The following is a 25,546-nucleotide window of genomic DNA, read 5'->3' as shown; positions in this document are numbered from 1 at the left end:
TATGTATGTATATGTGTATGTGTATGTATGTATGTATGCGTGCGTATGTATGTATGTATGTGTGCATGTATGTATGTATGTGTGTGTGTATGTGTGTATGTATGTATGTGTGTGTGTGTATGTATGTGTGTGTGTATGTATGAGAGAGAGAGAGGAAAAGAGTATTAATTGGAGGCTTGAGAGAGTGAGTTAATGTGGGATTGTAAAAAGACATAAAATACCTTTAAGAGTTATAAAATGTAAGGGTATTTTTTGTCCAATGAAAAATGGATAAATTGATAACCTACCATAATAGAGAGTAGGTTATTAATCTCCATATATATATATATATGTATGTATGTATGTATGTATGTATGTATGTAATATAACTAATGTGGAGTTCTCAAAGCCACGCTCTTTTATTTCTACACGCCATTTGCTTTGGAATCTTAAGTGGCTTCGTTTAAGTGGGCATCGATGCCTGGGAGAAGGCGAAATGCCTTGGAAGTTTGTGGCAAAGCCGAAGGGACTCAAAGGTGTAGAAGGCAATGTAGTGATTTTTTTATTAATATTATTTAGTAAATTAAATTTATTAAACTAATCTAAATTAAATATATATCTATATATATATATAGCAATTAGAAAATAAATATTATAAAACTTAGCAGAAATATCTGACATAGACATTCATAAAATAGATCTGTATGATTAGCCATGTATATTATCTTCCAATCTGTAGCACTATTAATCTCTCTAAAAATATGTGATGTCAAAAAAATATAGATATGATCTTATTTTTCAACAATCCAATCAAAATGGATGAGAACTAAAGCTGATTTAGATAAACATTTAACAACCATCAAGAAGTCTCTTTTAAGAATAATATGAGTTGCTTTTGGAATTCTCGTAGCATAAGGTACATCTTCCCATATTATATGAAGAAACTACGGGATCAAACAACTTAACTTCATCTGCTGCAACAAAAATTCCACTAGAACTTCTTCGTTTAATACACCATCGTCAAAATTAATCCTAAAAAGATCAGAAGGCGATGAAAAGATCTTCTGAGAATTCGACAGTGTGGCGTCACTCTTTGATATACGATTGCTCCGACCAATGTTCGATTATTTTATAGGTCGAGGTACTACGAGTTCGGTGAAAAGATAGATCTCTCATCGAGTTCATTTCACGACCGTACGTGCCAATAAATGCTCTTGCTTATTGATCTGAATAAGGTTCTTTTTTTCATTGCTTCTTCCTACGAGTATCAACATTTTCTGTCCTGATTATCAGATAGTTGGTTTGGAACCTTTTAGCTTCTTTTCTCACATATGTTTCTCTTTTCTTTTGACAATGTAACTCATTTCTGCTCATCATCTTTGTTGTAAATTTGATTAAACTTCAATAAAAGCCGGGTGGCTCCTTTTGCCTCCCCTTTACATCAAAAAAAAATCCACGCCGTATGTAGCCAATTGGATTTTCCTCTGCCGGGTTTCCTTGTGCTTCTCTATGTGTGTGTGGGTTTAAATAAGCAAAGAAAGATGATGAACTTGTTCAATTGAAGTGCTTGCAGCATCACATGAAGCCATTTTTATGCCTGAAGAGTTCAAGACTGCGTCACGTTTTAGTCATTTACCATTTCCATGGCTGGGAAGCCCACTTCCATCATCCGGCCCAAAGCCCACTAATTTGATACGGATATATGACTGCCTAGTTAGGCTGAACAAAGCCCAATAGGCTTTAAACTGGCCCCCTTGATAGGCGGCCCGCTTAAACAAGAATACGGTTGGCCATACCCATGCCCATCCGCTCGTCGCTTTACTGTTATCCGTGGGAAGTGAGAAGTGAAAGCGGAACGGCCATGGAGGACGGCGGCGGCGGAGATGGGTGGAGCGAGGCGGTGGAGGACCTGGTGGAGCAGGGAGACGTAGAGGGAGCGATATCCATACTCGATTCCGTCGTCTCCAAGTTCGAAATCCGCTCCCCGCCATCCGACGACCTCCGCCTTGCCTCCGCCCTCAGCGTCCTCGCCGACCTCCACTCCTCCCGCGGCTTCTCCCTCAAGGCCGACGAGCTCCGCTCCCGTGCTCTCGCCCTCCGCGCCCCCCCGAGATCAGGGTCAGTCAAACGCTCTTTGCGGCCAGAATTAGGGTTAGGGTTTCTGTCAATTTGATCAATTCCGGTTCTTGATTCGTTATCTTTCTTTTTCTTGTTCTTCTCTTGTGGATTCAAGTGTATCTAAGCCGGCGAAGGAGAAAGAACCACCAAAAGAAGAAATTAGGGAATCCGGTCCTTCAAACGACCAAGACGGAGATCAAGATGGTATCTTTCTCGCCTATTGGCTCCCATTTGGTATTCTACTACTCTTTTCGGCGGTACATATAAACTAATTCTAGGAAAGTTTTGGGTTCTTTCTTTCTCTTCTTTTTTCCCCCCCTCTTTTGGGCCAATGAGAAGACTGGGAAGCTATTGCCGACCGTGCGACATCAGACGAGGTGTTGCTCTCCTTGCGGAATGAAACAGCTTCGAATTCTTCAAGGGATGATCCTGAACCACTAGTAACTCCTAAACGGAGAGGAAGGGGGTCGTTCTTGTACCAGAAGAGCTATATGTACAGTGATCAGCCAGATATTGAGACCGCCTTAGAAGACAATTCTCGGTTGGAGAATGAAACAGAGGCTCGTGGACATTCTCCCGGGGATGAGTCGGCCGAAACTAGAAACTGTGAGTGTTTAGATTTATGCTCGATCTTTACTAAGAAAGAAAAAGAAGGTGATTGCGATCTTTACTTTGCTCTCAGCAAGATTTGGTACCAGCCATGTTCTTGTTCTGTATGATTTTCCCCCTAGTACTCGAACAATGGACTTAGAGAAGCTCTTCGAGAAATTTAAAGATCGCGGGGTTGCTATACGCTGGGTTAATGATACCGTTGCACTTGCAGTCTTTCGAACACCTGCTATTGGTAAGTTGTGTGATCTGATTCCTTCCTTTTACAATTTGTGGAGCATTCTTTTTGAAAGTAGAGTTCAAAAATAACCATCTGGACTTGAAGATCTTATGATGCATTGGTTTAGGTCATGTCTGAAGAAAATGGTGGGAAACTGGAATATATTAATTTTATTTTCATTATTGAATCAGAGTTTCACAGTAGCAACTGAAGCCATTAACTCAGTGCTTGGATGAATTTTCTATTATTTATTCAAGCTGATTATCAGGTTACCCGTCACAAAACTGACTTTCATGATAGATGATCATTTAGTATTCCATTCATATTACAGGTTTAAAAGATTCGCCATTGTTGATATTCTTCCCCACTTGTTTCCTGCTCCAATTAGAAGCAGGAATTATTCATACGTGGGCAGTTCATTTGAAGCCTTCAGTCATATCTATCATTTATCAACCTAATCTAACCTATTTAAAATCTCGTTGACTCAATTTGACTAGGTGGGGGCTACTTTGTACCACTCACATCATGTCCTCACCCCTCTGTTGTTTCAAGTAGATGGTTCTTTGTGTTGTTTTGAGGGAAAAATTTTGAAGTGTATTTGGTTATAAATGGAGAGTATATGGAATTAATTTGATTCTTTTTTCCTTGAACAATTTTCATGAGAGGTTTATCGTTGTGGTTACATGTTGACTTCATGGAGCCTGAGAATCATTGGAGATATATTTTGGAGAAATTAAGCTGGTTTTATAGAATTTGAATGTCTTCTGAGTGACCTGGGAAAAAGATGACTAGTAATGGCTCCCTTCAGTTAAGCCTTTTTTTTGATATAAACATAATCAAATTTGTACTTTTTTAATGTGGTTGATGCTTCCAAGTAATAGAAACTACCAACTGCCACTACATTACAAGCTCTCCATAAAGTTCCTGTTCGCATCGGATTTTCATGTGTGACGAAATTAACTCAATTTTCCATCGTGGCACAAGAAGATAGAGTTATAGATTCTATACCATGCCGAACTCTTTTGAAGTGATCAAGGTGTAAACTTTAATGTTGATAGTTTGGTGTTCTCTGTAACTTTTATATGGATGCAGTTATAATATGAGTGGGGTGTAAAGGGACCTACTACAAAATTCTATATCTTTAGTTGCAAACCCAAAACTTAAACTAGGTTGGATATAATCTAACAAACTTAAAATGCCTATGTATAAAAAATTATCTGTTTTGGAGGCCTCTAGCTTATGCATCAAGTTGCCTCAAACTAAACGCATGATATTGTTCCATAATGACTATATTCTTTGCAAGTCTCAAGGCATGAGCCGTTTTGGTACATAGGCATTTTAGATCTCATAGATTTTATCTGATTGTTTAGATTTTAGGTTTTGAACTTAGATCTTTGAATTTTGTAGTGAATGCAAAGTCTTTTCGTTACACCTTGTATGTATTATAACCGCACTCCTCTTATATATATGGAACAAAATATTTTTGATTTCTTAGCCAGGAAACCAAGGAGGTCTAGGTTGTTTGTAATATAATGTTGGCTACTTGGAATGTGAGATTTGCAAAAGTACATCAAAGATAAAAGTAAGGGTCATGTATTGAATGTTAAACAAATAGTTGGTCTTTTATTTCCCCTTTACAATTCACTATTGGGCCATCATTTTGTAGCATATCCAAGCAAGATTTTGTAGGTCAATAGCATGCCACCTCCTCGATAACCTCTGGAAAGCTTGAAATGAGTTCTTTTTTTGTTGGTAAAGCAACAATTTTGGGAGTACTAAGGAAATCTTCGCGATCTCACTAGATGAGCTATGCTTGTCACACTCTAGGGCATCTCTAAGCTTTATGCTTGTCCTTTTACCTTCCACTTTTCAAATGGGTGCGGATCAAAGAGAAAGTTTGTCAAGCTTAACTTCAATGGGACTTTCTTTCATGACCCCTTCCATGGTTGCGCCAGCTTTATCATGAGGAATGAAGAGGAAACCAACTTGAAGGAATGACATCCAGGCTGCTTGGGAAGGTATTGAACTTGCTATCGGTAAGTTGCATGTTCTTGCTCTTTGGGTTGAAGGGGACACCAAGGTGGTCATCAAATGATTCCACATGTATGGGGAAGCCTACTGACCGGTTGATTGTCTCTTCAAAGAGATCGTAACTCGCCATCTTCTAGTTGGATCATGACTCTTCATGACCTATCATGGTTACCATGGATTATAGTGTTTTTTTTTAAATTTTTCAAAAATGCTAGCAATAATATATAGACCTAAAGCCCAGCTGCCAACGAGAAAAAAATCTCATATATTAAATGAAGATGGTATCTTCTCAACTTAGAAATCAAGGTAAATTTTATTTTGAAGTTGTTTTGAGTTTTGTAGTGCTGTATATTTATTGAGAGACATACTAGCAATATCATGTAGGTTGGGGATTTGTTGGGTTTGGAAAGGCCATGGGATATATTATATCATGTTTTGTGGCTCTGTCATCACTTTGAGTAGTGATATTGACATTTTTGCACATCTTTGAGGGGTAAGATTATTTTACTCAAGTTGCTTTGATTTACCTTAAATAAGATTGTGCTTGGGGCAAATAGTAATCATGATGCTGCCTTTGCTCACGCATTACTAAAAAAGGAAGATTTAGCACCATATCAACTAGAACTACATAACTTCTTTTACAAGCCTTGTTATAATATGTTTAAAGGTATGCATAAGGCACAACCATAGCTCCGTGCCTACCTTAAGGCGAGGCAACTTCGTTAAGGCCCTCTTAAAGCGTGCCTTAAATGTGCCTCACTAAGATGCCAAGTTGCAAGAAAGGTGCACCAGAGTAAATGTCTATTTTGTGTGTATGTGATTGTGCATGGTTGCGAGTATATTTTGCATTTGTCATTTGCTTTGATGACTGCTTGTATGGTCGTGTGAGTTGTGTTTTTGTATCTCATTTTTATTGTCAAATATATTTCAAAAACGGGCACCCTTACCTCCATTGTGAGGTCTGTGAAGGGTCACATGTACACACTCTTACCTCCATGTACAAAGGGGCTGTTTTCATGTTTGAAATCTGTTTTCATACATATTTTCACCTTACTTCACTAAGGCACATGCCTCACCTTGCCCTTTGCACCTAAGCTCTAAGTTACCTTGCTACTTTGGTTTGCCTTGCGCCTTTAATAACTTGGCTTCCTCTTCGCAAAGTAAGCCCATAATGTTTTTGTGCCCGTTGCTCAATCTCATTAGCAACTTCCTTTGGGATCATCTAGTTCTTAATGGTTGTGGAACAGTCTTTATTCTTCAATAATAAGACATGGTTGTTTAATAATAATCAATTATGTGATGATCTATGTATGCTATTTTTCTTTGTGCTGTTAATTTTGATTTTAAAATATTTTGTATATTGCTTTTGTCAATAAATATCATGCAGTTCCATTCCTTAAAAATAAATGAACTCAAACATGGCATAACTATGTCCCAGATTTTCTGCTTCTATTTAACTACTTTTGCTCTCTTCACTCACTTCGTAGTGATCTTAAGGTGTGGCATTTTTTATCCAAATTTCTAAAGGTTCCGCGTTTGTTTTATGAAGACCACGTGAAGACTTGCTCTTTGACAAGCTCTAGTTCTTAGCCATATAAGATATACTGATATAGTGTTGTGTGATATCACCTACACCTTTTGATTTAACTTGAAGCACTACTATATGACACTTAGACATGGGCATATGACTAGAGATGGCTTCATGAGAAGTTCTTACATATTGAAAGGATCTGATGTTTAGACATACACCCACATCCGGCGTTCAATCCTGAGCCCATGTAACATACCTATGTATCTCTTTTCTCAATCCCCTTTTCCTCATGCTATCCATAATTCAACTTCTATCATTGAATGCAATCCAGTTCAATTTTTAGCTTTTATCTTACTGAATTAATCAGCTTGTGCTCCATATATGGACTAATGATTCTGCTACTATAAGTTGGTGGCTGATGACAAGACAGAATATCTTGACTCATGGCTTGTGCACCTATTCTATCATCTGATGGCCCTTGTTTGACTTGTCTCCATTCAGCTGATTGAGATATTTAGGACACCACTACCATTGGCCTTTATGTGAATCCAGCTTAGGTGCTATATCGGTGGTCTTTCATCATGCCAGGCCAATGCTATAAGTTTGACTAAATAATAGTCTCCCCTAATCATAGATCAGTCCAGAAATAAGTTAGCTTTCCATTTTTAATGAAAATCACGATGACGTATTTGAACAGCTCACCAGAAAATTAACCACTCTTTTTTGGAAATCTGAAACTTCGTTGGATAGCTTCCACGTAATTGCATAACACCGTTGGTTCACCAGTCAGTTCATCTATCATCTGTATTTTTAGGCCATTGTTATAAGCCCTTACCATTGTTATAAGCCATCTGAGACTCTCCTGCTTTAAAGTGCTGTTTCAGTTCACTGATGCACCTTTCTCTGAAAAAAGCTACGAGACGCAAATGAGAAAACCAAACTGGTTCCCCAACACATTGTGATGCTTGGTTTGGCACCCCATGAATGATCTAACCCTCTGGCAGTCATACTATCCCTCATACATTACATGAATACTCTCATCTCATGTCAGTTTGGGAGCTGTTTGGTAATTGGTTTTGGTGGTGCAGCAATACTCCTTTCCTTTAGAAGTTTCTTTTGAAGCTCGCCACTTTTATTAATAGTTACGATGAGTATTGCTTTTTTCCGGGATCAGATGGCTGATTGAAATTTGTTATACTTATTTTTATATAATTAAGTAGGCTTTCCTTGGAATAATGACACACTGCATCTAGTTGCAAGGCTGTTGCAGCACTTTTGGATGTCTTATTTCAAATTCATTAGCTTGATGGTTGGCATATATATTTATTTGAGGATCAAAGACACTCTTTACTGTGTTGTATTTTGTATACATCTTTTGAGGTTTTGCATGATAGACGCTCTTAACCTTCTGCTACCTTTCACCGTTAGTCTCGTGTTGGACATATCTAGGAATGCATTTCCCCCCCTTCTCTCTGCACATTATATTTATGCTTCGCTTAACATATTTTTAGGTTCTTTCTGATAGGTACGTTAGTGTCGAAATGTAATAAACTTTGAAAAGGCCATGAGTATGTTCTTTGTTTAATGAGATTGTTGTTCTCTGTTGCAGCATATGAGGCCCAGAGGAACCTTAATTGGCCATTCAAAGTCCGTTCACTTTTGGAGGATGACAGCCTGCTGACCCAGCTCACCACCAAAGGTATCTCCTCCTTTTGAAAATGCTTTTGCTTACTATCTTGCTTTGCATGGTACCTCGATATGTGTTTCTTATAACTGAGTTTGCATGCACATGTTAGGATCGATCCCTTGTAGCTTTGTTTCTAATTATAGATGAAATGCTTCAGAGTTGGAACCTCCTTATCCACGGCCGAAAACATCAGCAAGAACAGCTGAGAGGTTGATTGCTCAAGGTATGGGAATAAAACCCCCCACAAAATTCGGGTCTGATGAGCTGAGAAAGCAGGAGGAAGCAAGAAAGAATCGTATACATGCTCGTCAAACCTTGCGTGATGATTCATGGGGTTCTGACAACCCGTAGTGCTCTTTATTATGTATCATGCTCAGCTGCTGCAGCGTTGCAGGCAACATCATGTGGCTCTTGGAGGGAAATCATTGCTGGAGTCATCTAATCACCGTCGGGTGGTTTTATCCATTTAATTGATTTACGGTGAGCAATATTGGTGGAAGATGTATGTGCAGGGGACAAGTTTCTATGGCGTTACTCTTCAGCATTTATGCTGAACTAAGGAAACTACTCTATAGTGACAAGTGCTTTCATTCTTGCCCCCCTTTTATCATGATAATGAGGTATGAAAAGAATTTTTATAATTTTTCTAATGCACCTTTGTTTAGGGGCAATCTGGCAGCAGCGTTGCTGTGCGTGTGGCAGGGTGAATTTGGATTTGGATTATCTTCCTGCTGTCTTCTTTTTTTCCTATCAAAAGGAGAGAGATTGTGCGATCGCAAATATATCCCTTGGTTTTTAACCTTTGGACAGACCATTGGATTGTGAGTTAATCAGATGAGGGCTAAGCACTGTAATCAGATTCGTCTGTGGATCCATAAGGCTCTCAAAGCAATTGGTTCATAAGTATTTTAATTAGATGGACTGGACGAATTGATCTAGTCCATTTGGTGACCGTATGGCCTTTAGGCCTGCAGGGTCGTGAGTTCCTTTTATTAGATATTAGTAAATTGACCTAATCTGGCATGTTCATCTGTTTATAAACTTTTTCAGCTATTATAGGATTGAGTTTGTTTAGGTGATTGGGCCGAAAATATTATAGGATTTATAGATTGGGTCAGTATGATTAGGTTTATGTTTTTAAATATTTAAAAATAATTTTGGAGTGGGCCGGCTCAGATCTCCCAGGGAGAGAGATCTCGGCGGGCCGAAGTGAAATTTTCAACCATAAAAATAATGGAAGTAGGACTTTGGTGGTAGGTATCCTCCTGATAGGAGGAAACTACGAAATAATCTATGAACATTTAGTTCTAATTCTTCTGCATAAATTCGGACAGCTACCAGGAGAACGTTAGAAACCCAAGCCACCACATGCCTTCGGAGCAGGTATCGCACAACTTGGGCTTAATTAGCAATTAAAAGTCGTGGCCAGCCCAACCAAAGAATCTTGATATCGTGGTTGCATGTTCAAATGCAAGGAATATTCCAGAATCATATTTCAACAAGTTAGTACGAGCAACACGTTAGAGAAAAGCTTGATCTTCACAAATTCTTGCACCTGGGAAGGAGGGCATCTCGTTTTCAAATCTAATCACTCAGATTGAATCCATTCCATTAAGCCTTGGTAGCTAATAACGAACATGCTTTCAAAATAACTATAACGATAAGGTGGCGAGCAGATATCTTGGACCTTTAATTCTTTCTCTGCTCGCAAGTTTTGGATCGCTCTCTCTAGATATTGCAATGCTAAGGCGGGGTTCGTTTTGTGCAGAATAGTTCTGAAATGTGGCACGAGGGAATTGTCGTAACCGTTGAAAATTAGTACAATATACAAGAATATATAGTAGATTATTGAGTTGCCGAGTAAGCAATAAGGGGCACAATAAACTTTCTGCATGCATGTTAAAAGTGCTGATTAGCATCCTCTCTCTAGATAAGGTTTAAGTGCTAGTTGCATGTATCAACTGTTGAAGTTTTAAAGCTTTCCATTTGGAGGAGCTTTTGGAGGGTCAAAAAGTACTTTCTCATTCTTCAAAAGTACTTTTAGATTAAATACCTAATAAAGGTATTAGGTAAAAATTTCGGAAAGCTGTTTTAGCTTTTTCAAAAAGTTAAAAATAGTTTTTTGGGAGAAGCTCTATTTTGGAGCTTTCAGGAAAAACACTTTTAGGCCTAGTCTGAAAGCTATTTTTTAACCAAAATACCCGTGATAAAATATAACAATTATACAAAAACATCCCTTTAATAATTGTTTAACCAATTTTATCACCTAGCTAGAAAATTTGTTATATTATGAAAAATTAATTTATGCTAATAATTATAATAGTTTATACCTTTATTATTGTATTATATTATAAATGTAATATTAAATTACATTATATCATAATACATTGATATGTTATGTTAAAGAATTTAATATTATATTAAATTATTATGCTACAGTATACAATATTATATTACTATATTATAATAATATTATATTGCATTACAGTAATATTATATTATATTATATATTTATGTATTAATATATATTATATTTTATAATGCTTTGTTGTATAATACTATGTAATATCCTTTATGGTCATTTTGTCATAAGAAAATATTTTCTCAGTTTTGTTTACCAAACACATGTTAAAGTGGCATAGCACTTTAGAAATGTAGTTGCCAAACAATAAATAGTTTTTTTATAAAAAACTTTACTTTCAAAAATTCTACTTTTAGAAGTTCTACTGCCAACAACTCCTCCAAACGAGGCACTCTATCTCTCTTTCATCACATTTATCTCTTTCAATAAATGACATAGATATGTCCCTAAATGTTCATAGAGCCTCCTAGCAATCTCTCAAAGGCAATTTCAGGATGAGCACAAGGCTAATATCAAGAATCTTTTGTTTCTTTTGTCTTCCTCTTTTATCAGTAAAGAAACAAACCTACGTGCTACATGATCTGACTTCGTGCAATGGCTGGTGGAGAGTTTGAAGATACGTTGTTCTGTCGGATCCATGTAAGCTTGAACATATTACGTAGACACCTAAAGTGAAAAAGGACTTGTTTGGTCAGGTCACTGCTGCAGGAGTAGGCTAAGATAGGGGTAATATGGAGCACTTTAGGGGACAGTTTTCTTTTCTTTGTTTCTTTTTTTGAATTTTTATTCAGTGCCCAGAGCATTTTGCCCAGGCTTCTCACTCTTCATCTTGTCCACGTATGCCAATATGGGCTCATTTGGTTCGTGAAAAAAAGGAGGGAAGAAAGGTGTGGTCAATAAGAAAATAATGAGATGCCTTTTATTTGGTGTAGTCAACAAGAAAGTAATGAGATGCCTTTTATTTGGTTGGAGTTTTCAAAAGAGAGAAATTGCAAAGTTGTATTCCCATGAAAATATAATTCCCATCTTATGGAAAAGCCTTTCCCATGAGAAACATGAAAAAGTTACTTTTCCATGAGCCGAAAATCACTCAATGTTTATTTTTTTTCAAAAAACCTCTTTAGCATTAAAGAGGCATTAAAGACCTAATTTTTATTAAGGGTATGATAGAAATTATACATAACTTTTTCAGAAAAGTGGATGGTCAATTAAACATAAACACTCGGCAATCTGTTACTTTTCCATTGTCAACTAAACATGGTAAAAGTATTTTTCCAGGCATCCTCTTTCCAGAAATCATATTCCTAGGAGGGAAAATGCTTCCCATGAACCAAACGAGCCCTATGGGTAAAACCGAAAAAGGCAAAGGTAAGTCGGTTAAAATTTATATTTGACACAGCAACTTATAAAATCAAGAGGCGAACTGTGCAGTAGATCGTCTCCTGTGTCATTCCACAGTAAACATACTCCCTCCCTTATTCTTTTTATTTTTGCTTAATTTGGCAGGATCTACTTACGTTAGAACCATATAAATTGTCGTTTTCATAAAATAATAATAATAATAATAATAATAATAATAATAATAATAATAATAATAATAATAATAATAAAAACCGGATTTATGTATCAGAAAGTAAAAGATGAAAAAAGTCAAAAAAAATCCGAGACGGCAACCTATGAAAGGGATGGTGCTCGACTGGTCAAAGTAAGGTTTGGGTCCGAGCGGTAACACCGTCGTAAGAGTCAAATAGCGGGTGCGCCGAGCGAAGACTTTGACGGAAGTTTGAGGGGAGAGAGTGGGGTTGAGAACCCGCCGACAGCCGCTCCGTCTACTTTACGCCCAATGCGGAAAACACGCAACACGCAAAGCTCACATCTCTCTCTCGATGGGTCGCGGTATATTAAGGCTACGATTGTTATAACGATAGTTTGACATTTTCTACAAATTAACTCCATCTTCTAATCCTTTCACGTTTTCAAGAGCATAGCATTAGAACAGTACGCTAAGTGGACACATACTTGCTCTTAACGCCTGGCAGATTGTGTCAAACAGAAGGTTTCGCCCCTGTCCATGCTCCCATAATGACAAAGGCTTGAGCTATACTTCATTTGGTGCCATTAGATAACTATACGAGGAGGATTACCTTCCAACTATTTATATGACAGGATTTAAGATTTAATTTAAACAGCTTTTTTAGTCATATATTATATTGACAACCAGATCAGAGAATAAGCGGGCTGTTAAACACCAGTTGCTATAACAATGGCATGGCCACGTTTCTACAGCTCATCGATCGATTTCTCACCGCTGAGAACACGAGAAATTGAAAAGGAGTTTGAATGTGCCGTAGACCAAAGAAAGATCAACCTCCTAGCACTCTGGAATTTTCTCCACTGGCGCTTCTTTGTTGTCAATCTCATCAACATGACCATGCAAATATAAAGGCATATCCTTCTCTCTCCCCTTATCACTTCAATCACCAGTTCGAAGAAGGAAAAGCCAAGAAGGCATACAGCTATTGCCTTCTATCCCATGAGCAGCTCTCCGATGCATCGCCCTGTGGCTCCACTCTTTCGGCCTCCTGTATCTTCCATGGATTCAATTGAAGTCCCTCAGTATTACATCTGCCCCATCTCTCTCCAAATCATGAGAGACCCTGTCACTGCCATCACCGGCATCACCTACGACCGCGAGAGCATCGAGCGGTGGCTCTTCCTCGACAACAAGATGACGTGCCCTGTCACGAAGCAGCCCATCCCAAAGGATTCCGACCTCACCCCCAACCACTCCCTTCGTCGCCTTATCCAAGCCTGGTGCACTGCCAACGCCTCCAACGGCGTCGACCGCATTCCCACCCCACGAGCACCCATCGACAAGCCCGGCGTCCTCGAGCTCCTCGACAACCTCTTGGTACCTCGCCTCCAGCTCGACTCCCTTAGATTGATTGCCGCTCTTGTCTCTGAGAGCGAATGCAATCGTCGCTGCATGGTGCAATCGGGCGCCGCTAACTCGTTGATCCAGCTGATCATTTCATGCTCTAAGAACAACCAAATCAACCATATCGAGGTGGCTTTAAGCGTTGTTCGCTCCCTTCGAGTCCCTCCTGAGGACTTGAAGCCCCTCGTCACCGATAACCATGACCTTATCGAGTCACTAACATGGGTCTTGCGACATGACTCTGGCAGCCATCGCGGCATCAGATCGGCCACAATTCTAGTTTTGAAGTCTATAATCGAAGCAGCGAGCTCTAGTCTAAGAGCCCGACTAAAGCTCGATTTTTTCCAAGCTGTGACACTCGCCATTCGTGATCGGATATCTCAGCAAGCAACAAAGGCAGCGTTGCATGTTTTATTGCATGCTTGTTCGGGGGGAAGGAATCGAACAAAGATCATCGAAGCTGGTGCGTTGTCGGAGATTATCGAACTGGAGCTATCTTTCCCTGATAAGAGGACCACCGAGCTGAACTTGGCAGTATTGGATCAGCTATGTTCATGCGCCGGTGGGAGAGCTGAGCTCGTGGGGCATGCGGCAGGGATAGCGGTGATCTCGAAGAGGATACTTAGGGTTTCGCCTGTGGCCGATGATTGGGCTGTCAGGATCCTATCATCAGTATGCAAGCACTCTGCGACGAAGGAAGTGCTTCAGGAGATGCTGTGGGTGGGGGCCGTGTCTAAGCTCTGTTTTGTTCTTCAGGCAGATTGCTCGAGCTCGGTGAAGGAGAAAGCTAGATGGGTGCTTAGGTCGCATTCTGGAGTGTGGAAGGACTCTCCTTGCATCAATTTCCAAATGTTATCATGGTATCCTTGACATGATTCAAATTATTGCAATTGTGGCTCCTTTGGTTGGAGTACTATCTACTTAATAGAAAGATTTGTAATCTAAAGCATATATGCAATGATCTTTGGATTCTCATGTACCAAAAAAAAAGGCCTATCATCTCTGTGTGCTGCGCTTTGGATTGAAATTTTACTTGCATTTTGTAATTATTTAAATCATCACGTATCCATTGCTCGAAGAGAGAGAGAGAGAGAGAGAGACGGATACAGTACGGTAGAGGGATATCTATGCAGCTGCTTATTAAGAACCTTGAGATATATATTGGAGGCAAGTGACCGCTAATCTTTGTGTCATTTTGTGAAGGTTATATATGGATAGTAACAAATTACAAAGTGGTCTAGATGTTGCAAGATTATGGTAGCTAATCATTTTTTATTAAGACAACAGTAATAGCAACAAATGATAAAGTGATTTAGTACATTTGGAGTCACCTGGAAACAAATTGACTCAACTGATTGCCAGATGCTGTAGCATTGAGCAAATTGAACCTAGCTGCCATCCTCCCCTCCTCTATCCAAAAAAAAATGTTTTTTTTTTTCTAAAACAGATGGCTAATACACATTTAGTATGGACGCATCCAAAAAGATGAAAAAATAACAAGTCTTGGAGTGCTCTAGGTAGCTCCTTTTCCCCAACCCTCAGAGCCTCCCAGCATGGTCAATATCACGTACGAAGCCATTCAATCTGCAGCCAGTTAGCCTCCTATAGACATGCTTGATCTGGAAAGCAACATCGCCACTCACCATAGCCCGAATATTCTAAAGCAGGGGGTGGCACCCTCTTGCGCCACCAGTACCCTCTAGACCCATCGAATCACCGTGGCCGAGTTGCCCTCAAGAAGAACTGCTCTGGCTTACAAAACACGCCGAGCATAGCCCAGACCAGCCCACGCCGCCCTCAGCGCCGCTTTCGAAATGGAGGTGTCAAAGATCGGGCACCCTCCAGCAGCAACCACTTTGAAATCTAGGTCTCGGATGACAAAACCTGCACCACTTCTCTTACCATCGTCAAGCATCCAAGATCTTGCTTTCACAAATGCTAATAGCTGCATTTGCCGTAATTAGGCTTTGTTTCTAGATTTCACTAAACGGCGGCTGTGGCCGGTTGGATTTGTGGCACGTTCTTTCCACCAAACGATGATGGACAGCCGGCATAACTTTGTCCAATTCTCGCCATCTTTCTTCTTCTTTGGTCGTCTGATGGAATATCCTGTGATGCGGCGCCGTCAACGTGTGTTGGGTGGATAAAATCCAATGCTCCGCTCTCGCTTGACATATTCTCGGGGTCGGTCCCCCATGGAGCCCAGATGCATGCACTCGCCCTTTCGGCAAAGCCAGCCAATGTGTCTGCCATCCTTATTGATGTTTCAAGCAAATCAGTACTTTTTTTTTCCTAAAGAAAATAAATCTACATACGCTGGCTAACTCAATCACAAACAGTCCTCACATCTCTCTCTCTCTCTCTCTCTCTCTCTCTCTCTCTCTCTCTCTCTTCTTGTAGGTAAAGAGGAAAATGGGGGAAAAAATTGCTGAAGTAGCTCGCACTGAAAATTTACATAGTTGATGTGTATTTTTTTTTTCTTTTTTCATTCATCCTAACACAGATAAACTATACTATGTCAGGTACAGGCTATCAGTTCTGTAACATTGTCATTTGATATTTCTATGTCACTATAGTATTATATTTGCAAGAAAAAAAAGCCATCCTCTCACTTGCGAATGGGACTACCAAGCATGCCATGCTGCTGTTCAGGTGAAGAAATTTGTGAGGATTATTGGACATGATCGTCAGAATATTTTGTTTCTTGGAGAAAATTGTGCATTAACTGTTTAGGGCCTCAAGGCACAGAGCATGTGGTGGTACAGTTAAGCAGCTGCCTTTTGTAACTATTCTTTGGAACGCATGCATGTCGTGTATTGTAGGTGCAGTTCATCTGGCAAACTAAAATGCTTTTGATTCAATATTCAACGCCTGCAACAATCTCTGGTGCCGCAGTATTGATTCAAATTTGCTCCCCACGGAATTTGCTTTTGACGCCATCTCATGGAATTATTTTTGTTTTTTTTTAAGGATGATTAGGGTGGCAGAAGCCACCATGGAATTAATTTTGTTAACGCAAGAATATTGAATACTGGTCAATATTCAATACCTGCAACAATCTCTGGTGCCGCAGTATTGATTCAAAGTTTCTCTCACAGAATTTGGCCTCTGAGGCCATCTCATGGAATTAATTTTGTTGATCTAAGAATATTGTATAATCTCAATGGACGTGGGATATATTTTTTAATACAATTTGATGGCACAATTACATCCAAAAATGAAACGCAAACAATTTAATTCTAATATAGCGACTGTTTGAAGGCACAGGAGCTTACGATTCCATAAAATACTTCTGGTCTCTCTCCCTAAGAGAAGCTGCAACTTGCATTAATTGGTTTGCTTTGCCCCAACAGCTAGAGTGTTTACCAATAGATTTGGTTGACTTCTAGTAATTCTATTCGGGTCACCCATTCATCTCCCCAGTTCCCTTGTGAACCGGGAAGGCTAGATACAAGAAACATAGCATTCAAGAGAAAGGAGGCTTCAAAACCTAAAGATAGTTAAATTTTCATTTGACATTTTCCTTGAAAATGAAGTTAGTATAAATGAGAATCCATTCGCAGAGAATACCTTCAAACTTGAAGAAATCATCACTGACCAAAACGTTTTCCCTGTCTGAAGTCAAAAACCTCCCAAAAAGACAGAGATTTGGTTGGGTTCCACACTTTTTCTCCTTAAGAGATAAGATCTAGATATACATTTCCAATCCATTCTATTTCGTAGAGAATAAGCAGTAACTGGCAACCAGCTTGCATGAAGGCACGTCTAAACCACATATTCATATTTCCTATTAGTAATGCTGGTTTGCACCAAACCTCTTTGTCGTGTAGGTTCATATTAATTGACTTGGCATCTTATAATGCTAGAGCAGCTAGACACTGCTTATTGCTTCCCAATTCAGGCTTCATATATGGAGCTGGAAACAAGAAAGATAATTGTTTATTTTCTAAGAAAAATCTATGTTTCAACTCCTCTGGGCTTATGGAGTGAGATTCGTTAGTACCTAGCACAGGTTGGCATGCTAATCATGTCATGAGCTTACGACCTATATTTAACGTATCATTTGCGAGTTTTGATCTTGAATAAATTTTGAGCAGTACAATAACTCATCATCCACAGTCTGTGATATCCCAACTACTTCAAACAAACGCATGGAAGAGGTATCCTAGTCAGAAACCATGGGAAGCAAGCCTTTGGAGAAACATGACAGAAGTCCTCCGCGTGCATTTAGGAGCTGTGCTTTCCTTAGGAAAAGGAGGACTGGGTTTATTTTATATTAGGTGTTCTAATAATATATCATATAATTGTCAACTTAGCCTTGTGAGAGCGTCATTGAGTCATCGATCCATTGTTCAAAGTAATCTGCCATGTAATTTAATGGAATACCAACTTTGATCTACCTATTTTCAATTGCATGGTCGATCATGGCACCACAAAAATATATTGATATATTTTATAGACGCTTCTTTGAATTCCAATTCCGAGGCTGGTTTCACGGCACCAAATGAGGTGGAGATCATCTAGGGAATCATATTGATCGAGGTAGGCAGAAGAAAATAGTTGTATTAGGGCAGATTAGACCAATAAGTGTTTTTGAGGGTTACAATACAAAAAGAGTCATGCAGGTTGACCGTGGAATATTCTTACTCCATGCTACCAATCAAGTTAGCAACCAATAAGTTGTACATTAAGGTGGATGTAATGTAACCTTTGAACCTTAATTAGCGCAAAGAAATAATTGGAGGAGTAAAATTAATGTACGTTCATTTGCAAGTCATTTACCTAAATTTAATTAGACTTGATTTGGTATCCATATTTGTATCTAGAATTCTTTTGACAAATGCCAAAGTTAGTATCCATTTCTATTCTAAATAGATATGAAGACGAATTGAATATTAATAACATAAATATTCGCTATATATGGAAATGAATCAACTCAAATATTAGTTATATCCATATTTTTTCTATCCAAGTATTGATATAAATCCGATATTATTTAGATATAAATTTGAATTTTAGCGGAATTTAATGATAAAAACTAACATTAATTATATAATCATAAAAGATGGAAACAGTGTCACCATTCAAATCATATGCGACATAGAGATAATTATGGATCTAAAGCATTATTATTAAACCTTTACGGAGACCAACCTGGTTAAGGATCTAGGTCCTTGGTCCAATCAGATTTGTATAAAAATATTACAAACCAAAAACTATATATAATAAAAATATGATAATATTAAAAAATATTAATAAATTTTCTGCACCAAATATGATCGTCACTCTTTAATTGCAATATGAATAAAAAAGAATCATAATTATCTATTTTTTAGAAAGCTTGTAAGAAAAATTACATATAAATATAAAAATATATAGAATTTATTAATATTTTAATATTAAATATTTAAAATTATCATAAAGAATAAAATAAATTGTATTTATTTTTACTTTTTATACAAAAGATCTATTTTTATAAAAGATAATAATTAAAATATGAATTAAATATCATAATATACACCAAATAACTATTTAATGACTTGAATAGATATGAAAATGACTAAGATAAACTAGTTATATAAAATAGAAATGAATATTGTAGTTTGGTTGGTTTGAATTCTAGGTGCCAGTGTAACAATTTATTTAACAATTTTTTGATCGGATATTCTCATAATTTATAAGTAGATAATCAAATTCGTATCCGGATCCAATTGGATATCAGAATTTCTATCCTAATCCAATCAGCAATGGACACAGTCTAATATTATCCAGCCCATTTTCAGCTCTACCCTTCTACGGATTGGCATTTGATATGCTTCAATTCATTGTAAATCTGTTATAGTTGCTTTTCTGTTAAGCTTTTTCATGGGATTCCTTTTTTAAGAGCTGACATATTCCTCTGTAATTTTTGGAAAATCTGTAAGCAAGCGCATGATATTTGTATGAGAAACAAACTAATTGATGACTTATAAATGCTGCGATGCATCCTCCTCCTTAACATTAGCGCAAGAGTTCGCTCAAACAAGCATCAATACGTAGAGCACATGATTCTCAACAAGGATGTATGGAGAATATACTCAAGTTGAAGACAAGATTTGAGGACAGAAGTATGCGTTGATATTATTAAAAAAAACAAAGAAAATTAAGAAAATCTAATCTCTGCCTTTGTGGACACATTCTTGATTTGGGCAACCTCTAAATCAATTTTAATGCACTCCAATACTCTCCAATCAATTATAACGTACACTAGTGGTCTAATCCCTCCCTTTCTTTTGTTTCTCTAGCAAGGGTATGAAGCCAGGAACTGAGGTGCTAAGCAAGGAGAATTCCTCCAAACCCTGGAGTGCAGCCTAAGTATCTCCTTGGCCTTCTCCTTTGCCTTCTCCCCACAGTGCACCTGAAGCAGAATACAGAGCTTAGTTACCACCCCTACCAGAACCATCTCGTGCAGCACGGCTGGTGTCGGCGAGAACCTGGCGACCCAGTATAGTATCCTCACCGCCCTCTCGCTCGCCGCCGGCGAAACCCCGAGCACTTTCTTTGACACCACCGCAAACCCTGCTGCATGCCCCGCCATCTCCGCCCGCCCCTCTGCGCACCCGCACAGCCGGTCGAGAACCACCAGCATCATCTCGCATGCCCTCTTCTCGGTCTCGTCAAGAAGCAACTCGATCACCACCGGCACCGCACCAGCTTCCACGGCCTTAACCTTGTTCCTTCCCCATGGGCTGAGCAGGCCGAGAACCTGCAGTGCTGCCCTCGTGGCCTGGTGCGATATCTGGTCTCGTAACACGTTTACCACCTCTTCAAAGAACTCCTGACTGAAACTTGTCAGCCGGGCCGGAGCGATCACCGAGAGTAGAGATTTAAGCAGCAGGATAGCATAAGCCCGTGACTGATAGTTTGATCGACGTAAAATGGCCGTCAACGACTCGATGAAGCCATCATTCCTTTCAATGAGATGCAGAAGGCTTTGTTCAGAGATTTGGAGAGAGTAAAGAATGTTGAGAGCTTCATCACTAGCGCTTGTGTCCAACTCTATCCCATCATTGATATATCCTTCTTGTTGTTGCTCTCTCGGGTTAGATTTGCTTTTCTTTATGAGAGATGCTAAGAAGTCCACTGCACCAGAGGCCTCGACGCACCGTTTGTTGCGCTCGCTCTCGGAGACGATAGCTTTGAGCTTGCGAAGGGCGCTCATCAGGGAGTGAGGGAGCTTGGCCTCATCGAGGAGGGCGGCGATCTGGGCCTTGCACACCGGAGGTCGGGGGGTCGGGAACCTCTCGATGCCATACGAGGCGTTGGCGGTGCACCATGCCTGGATTAGTCTTCGGAGGGTGTGGTTGGGGGTGAGCTCGAGGTCAGATAATGGCTGTCTGGTGACCGGGCACGTCTTGTGCTTCCCGGAGAATATCCATCGCTCGATGCTCTCGCGGTCGAAGGTCATGCCGGTGGTGAGGGTCACCGGATCTCTCATGATTTGAAGAGAGATGGGACATAGGAAATAAGATGGGATTTCGACTTCTTCCATTGAAACCTTCTAAAAGAAATGGAGCTGTGGCTACGAAAATGGTACCAAGATTGCTCAGGCTTGGGCAAAGACTAGGAAGAAGAAGAAAGAGCTTAGGACATGGAGCTTGTTAACGAAAACCTGCAACTATTTGGAGCACTTGGTTTAAGAAGTCAGAGGATGTTGTTTCGAGTTTAAGGGGTGGAATTAAGATGAACTACTACGACTGTCTTTTTATAGAGGACTGGGGAGATCCAAGAGGGAAAAAGTCCACGCGGGGGTCTTTTTGGGAAGGAAGTTTATTTGTATCGTAACTTTTTAATGTGTTTTAATAACTTTCTCCTCTTCTGGAGGGTGGTGGGGGCGGGAATTGCTCAAACATCGACAACCATTACTGGTCCTTTTTTACTTTTTTTCTTTTTAAGTTTTTTTTAAAGGTTTTTTAGACGCCATCAACGATTGGCTGGCTGCCATACCAGGAAAGGTTCCTTCTTTTGATTCTTAATGTTTTTTTTGACCTTTTGTTTATTTTGAATTATATTCACCGACGGGCCGGGAGTGCATATGTACTTGGACCAGTTGTCCCCAGTTGTTAAATCTTTGCATTGAAAATAAAAATAAAAGGATTCGTTTCGGTGGCAACATCCTATCAACTTACCAGTAAAAGTTTTTGAGATCATAACAAAGAAACACATATCACGATGAACCGGAGTTATCATGAGCTAGTTGTTTCTTAACTTATAAATAATTTAATAATTATTATAGGTTTTTACGATGCCAACTAGTTGAATCGATAAAAAAAAAAAGTATCAACAGGTGTTGGAAACGCTTCATGCGAGTTGGATTCTATCCTCAAAAGAAATTATTTGATTGCGGCCGAGTTTTTGTGGTCGAAACGACAAGCAGTGAGGGGAAGGAGATAAGGAAAGGTGACCAGATCCAAGCTGGCTTAGATGCCTCAGGGGATGAAGGCTGACAAGCGTCTTCCTGAAACCCGCTCGGCGTCGGGTTGCATGCGGTCCCTCCACTCTACTACTGCTTCAACCCGAGCCGGCATTGACCGTTCTACCCATTATGACATATTAATGCACGTGATAAATTTATTATTTTGACCATCCGACACAACTACGTAGGTAAGAGAAAAATCAGCCATCGGACGGCGGCGGTTGGGTCAAGCTTTCTACGTGGGGTCCACCAGAATGGATGGCAGAGATCTCTCATGTGATATAACGCAGGGACGAAACTGGATCTAATGGGTTCCGACATCGGCGGGAGTCAGCAAGTGCGGCGCCCCAACACACCGAGCGTGGCGTGTGGAGACGTTACAGCGACGTATCGTGTGCGCGCGTGCGAGCGAGCGTGTGAGAGCAGCGTTGGAACAGCGGGAAGGAGGGGATTGAATACAACGGCACGCAATGATGGAGGGAAGGTTTCATAATTCATTGGCCAGATGTTGTACATCAGACAGCAAGGGTGAGGAAAGAAGAGCAGAGCAAGGACAGCAAAAATGTGACGCAGCTAATTTGTGTTTTTTTTTTTTTAATATAGAGTTGGTGGAGATAATCCCTACTCTATATATATTTTTTATCCATTCCATCTCGAATGATAATTATAAGAGGTAGCAGAAGACTTGCCAGCCGAAATTTGGTGAAGAACATGTAAGTCATTTATTAAGATGAAACACAATTATTGGAGAAGAACCACGAAGGCCTAGCTTATGTTGAGTTGTGAGGATTCGTGTAGGTAATGTAACATAGTTATACATTAGATAAATCTTGGATATCTATAGAGAGCTAAAAAATATAAATAATATTTTTTGACTAATCTTCTTATTTATTACAAGTTATTCAGATTAACAATATATATATATATAAAGAAATAATATAAAAAGATATAAAAATTTCAACAAAATAACTTCTAGAGCATCTGCTATCTAGTTTGCCTCAGTCCTTAGTGTAATCGCAACTTTATTGGAAAGTTGAAGGACGACGGATATGATAGCCGCTTGCAAATCTTTTCTTGCATTTTTTTTTTTCTCTTAGTTAAAATCCTGAAGAGCTCTGTTGGTCCAAGGATGAATTCTAATCGACCTCTACTCAAAGCTTAGCAAGTTGAGTGTCAAAAAAAGGAAAAAGAAAAAGTGGAGCCGGAGATTAATTTAGACATGCCGACACCGACCAAAATCTTAGCCTTTCTCGTATATTTTTGAGTGCTTTTTGAGGTAAGTTCATGTCGCGCAATATTTAATAATACATAGCAAAATTTCTGACCTCGGACGAGATCTGGAGATATATCTTAAGTGGTTCTGTCACGGAAGCTTCTATGTCGATTTTGTCAAAATTGGAGCTACGTACTTCAATTGTCTTTTCCAACATGCCGGTTACCGCCCGTTGACGGTCATCTCCGTTGCATGGGATTTTCGGGTAAGAACCCATCATCAGATGAAACCCTGACTCTAGTTCACAATGCCAACTTTTCCTGTTGGAAGGTTATCGATACCTCCTCACAAATCAAGTCTCCACAACCTCATTTGCCCACATTAATTGCACTAGGTCTAGTTGTTTATTAGACTCAAAGGACATGGCAGCCAAGATGAGACTGCTGTAACTTGGTAGATGATCATATCACCTGTGATTACCATTTTAAGTGGTCGACCGAGCAACCGATTTGAACTATCATAACAACCCAAGTAGACAAACCGATCAAAGCAATGATCGAGCCACATATCTTTAATTCAAAATACATTTAAGATAGTTGAAGCTCATATAGTTATGATATAGTATACTTATGGGGCATATTGCAAAATGGTTATAGCTCATCCTGTACGGTCAAATGGTTATCACACAATCTGTGCAATCAAGATTTATGGTGTGCATAATATACAGGTAGTTACCAACCAGTTAAAGCCCACATCCGTCTTATTTGGTAACGGACACTAATCCTCACTTAATATATATAAATAACATCCGAAGGATCGTCTAGTAACATTTTTTTTATATTTCTCTCATACTTTCCTATGGGAAAATAAAAGCAAGAGATGGCAAGTGGACCACGATGTAGTAGATTTGTGTGCAAATTGTCATAGTTCCATGATTATGGATTTTTCTTTTCCGCTTTTTTGTCGAGAAGAGGGTGCAAAATGATTGAACAATTATAGGCCAGAGCAAAATAAGAGAGGCAAGGAGCTCAGCTCATTCTATTGCTCTATTGAGACATGACACTAATACAAAATAGGGTCATGCTGTGTGATGTATCCTCACTCTTTCCCAAAGGAGATAGCACATATATGGCTTAGTCCAAGAAGTAGCAGAAGACTGCTAGCTAAATTTGGTGAGAAAGATACGTACGCCATTTATTAAGATGAAACATCGATTCACTGAAGAAGAGCTAAGAAGGGCCGGCTTATGTTAAAATGTAAAGATTAATGTATTTTGTGTCATATGACTATATATTGGATAGATCTTGAATACTTAGATAGAGCTAAAAAAATACAGATAACATCTTTCGATATCTGTGCGTGCGTGCATGCGCGTAAACGAATGCAAAGAATTTCAACAAAACAACTCTCAGAGCACCTGCTACCTAGTCGGCCTCCCGATCCACGGTTTCATGTTGTTTTTCATGAAACAACAAGAGGGATATGATAGTCGCTTGCAAATCTTTTTCATGTTGTTTTTCCTTCCCTTCTTTCTCTTAATTAAAATCCTGGAGAGCTCTTTCAGTCCAAGGACAGATTCTAATTGACCTCTGCAAAGCTTGGCAAGATGAAAGTCAAAAAAGAAAAGTAGAAAAAGTTTAAGACCTGCCGTCACCGACCAAAACCATAGCCTTTCTCGTATATTTTTGAAAGCTTTTCACGTAACTTCATGGCCGCGGTGTTAACAATACAGAGCCCAAAATTTCTGACTGCATTGACAGACTCTCAGGATCCAGGTGGTGTGGGTCCCATGACTCCAGTTCACGATGCCAACTTTCCCGGCTGGAAGGTTATCTACCTCACGAATCAAGTCTCCACAACCTAATTTGGCCACATTAATTGCACCAGGTCCAAGTTGTTAAAGTAGACTCAAAGGAAATGGCAGCCAAGATGAGACTGCTCTAACTTGGTAGACAATCCATACAACCTCCCTTCTCTTATGGAGTGCATGTTCCACCTTGTTCAAACCAAACGGTCACTAAAAAAAATTGTGGCTAAGAGAATCAAAGCAGAGCAGAGATATTTGATTCTCAGCACGGTAGGTATTGGTAGGTCAAGTGCATGTGCCACTGTGAGTTGTCGACTTGTTAAACTTAAGGAGAAGTCCAAATTGTTCCACCAATGAAACAAGAATGTCAAAGTCTACTCGAGCTTATTGAGAACTTAAAATAGCAACAGTTACCAAGAAGGCAGCAGCATACCCTCTAAGCATGGCAGGCAAGCCTAATAAGCAATGACTAGGGATTAGCAAAAACATCTATCAGGTAACTGAAATATATCAAAGATCAATGTTAACGAGCCCTGCTTCATAAGAAGGAATTCTTTACACAACCCTCATAAGCACCCATTTGTTGCAGCGAAGAG

The 25,546-nt window shown here is 39.3% G+C and overlaps 2 protein-coding genes and 1 pseudogene across 2 annotated transcripts; 2 read left to right on the top strand and 1 right to left on the bottom strand.

Moving 5' to 3' along the window:
* The first annotated feature begins 1,768 nt into the window (after positions 1–1,768).
* LOC103714293 (uncharacterized) lies at positions 1,769–8,846 on the top strand. The gene is made up of 6 exons (XM_088720560.2): positions 1,769–2,097; positions 2,213–2,301; positions 2,437–2,703; positions 2,780–2,941; positions 8,098–8,187; positions 8,333–8,846. The coding sequence occupies exons 1-6, from the start codon at positions 1,778–1,780 to the stop codon at positions 8,524–8,526; spliced, it is 1,122 nt and encodes a 373-aa protein (XP_088576686.1). The 5' UTR covers positions 1,769–1,777; the 3' UTR covers positions 8,527–8,846.
* A 4,020-nt stretch (positions 8,847–12,866) lies between these two features.
* LOC103714316 (E3 ubiquitin-protein ligase PUB23 pseudogene) lies at positions 12,867–14,621 on the top strand (annotated as a pseudogene).
* Positions 14,622–19,379: 4,758 nt separating this feature from the next.
* On the bottom strand, positions 19,380–21,208 carry LOC103714294 (E3 ubiquitin-protein ligase PUB22-like). The gene has a single exon (XM_008801493.5). The coding sequence runs from the start codon at positions 21,004–21,006 to the stop codon at positions 19,756–19,758; it is 1,251 nt and encodes a 416-aa protein (XP_008799715.3). The 5' UTR covers positions 21,007–21,208; the 3' UTR covers positions 19,380–19,755.
* Positions 21,209–25,546: the final 4,338 nt, after the last annotated feature.

This window comes from Phoenix dactylifera, chromosome 4 (genome assembly GCF_051530095.1).
Source record: "Phoenix dactylifera cultivar Ajwa chromosome 4, Ajwa_hap1_PhDact_Kaust_v1.1, whole genome shotgun sequence".
Classification (NCBI taxonomy): Eukaryota; Viridiplantae; Streptophyta; class Magnoliopsida; order Arecales; family Arecaceae; genus Phoenix; species Phoenix dactylifera.
This window is presented reverse-complemented; position numbering and strand designations above follow the sequence as displayed.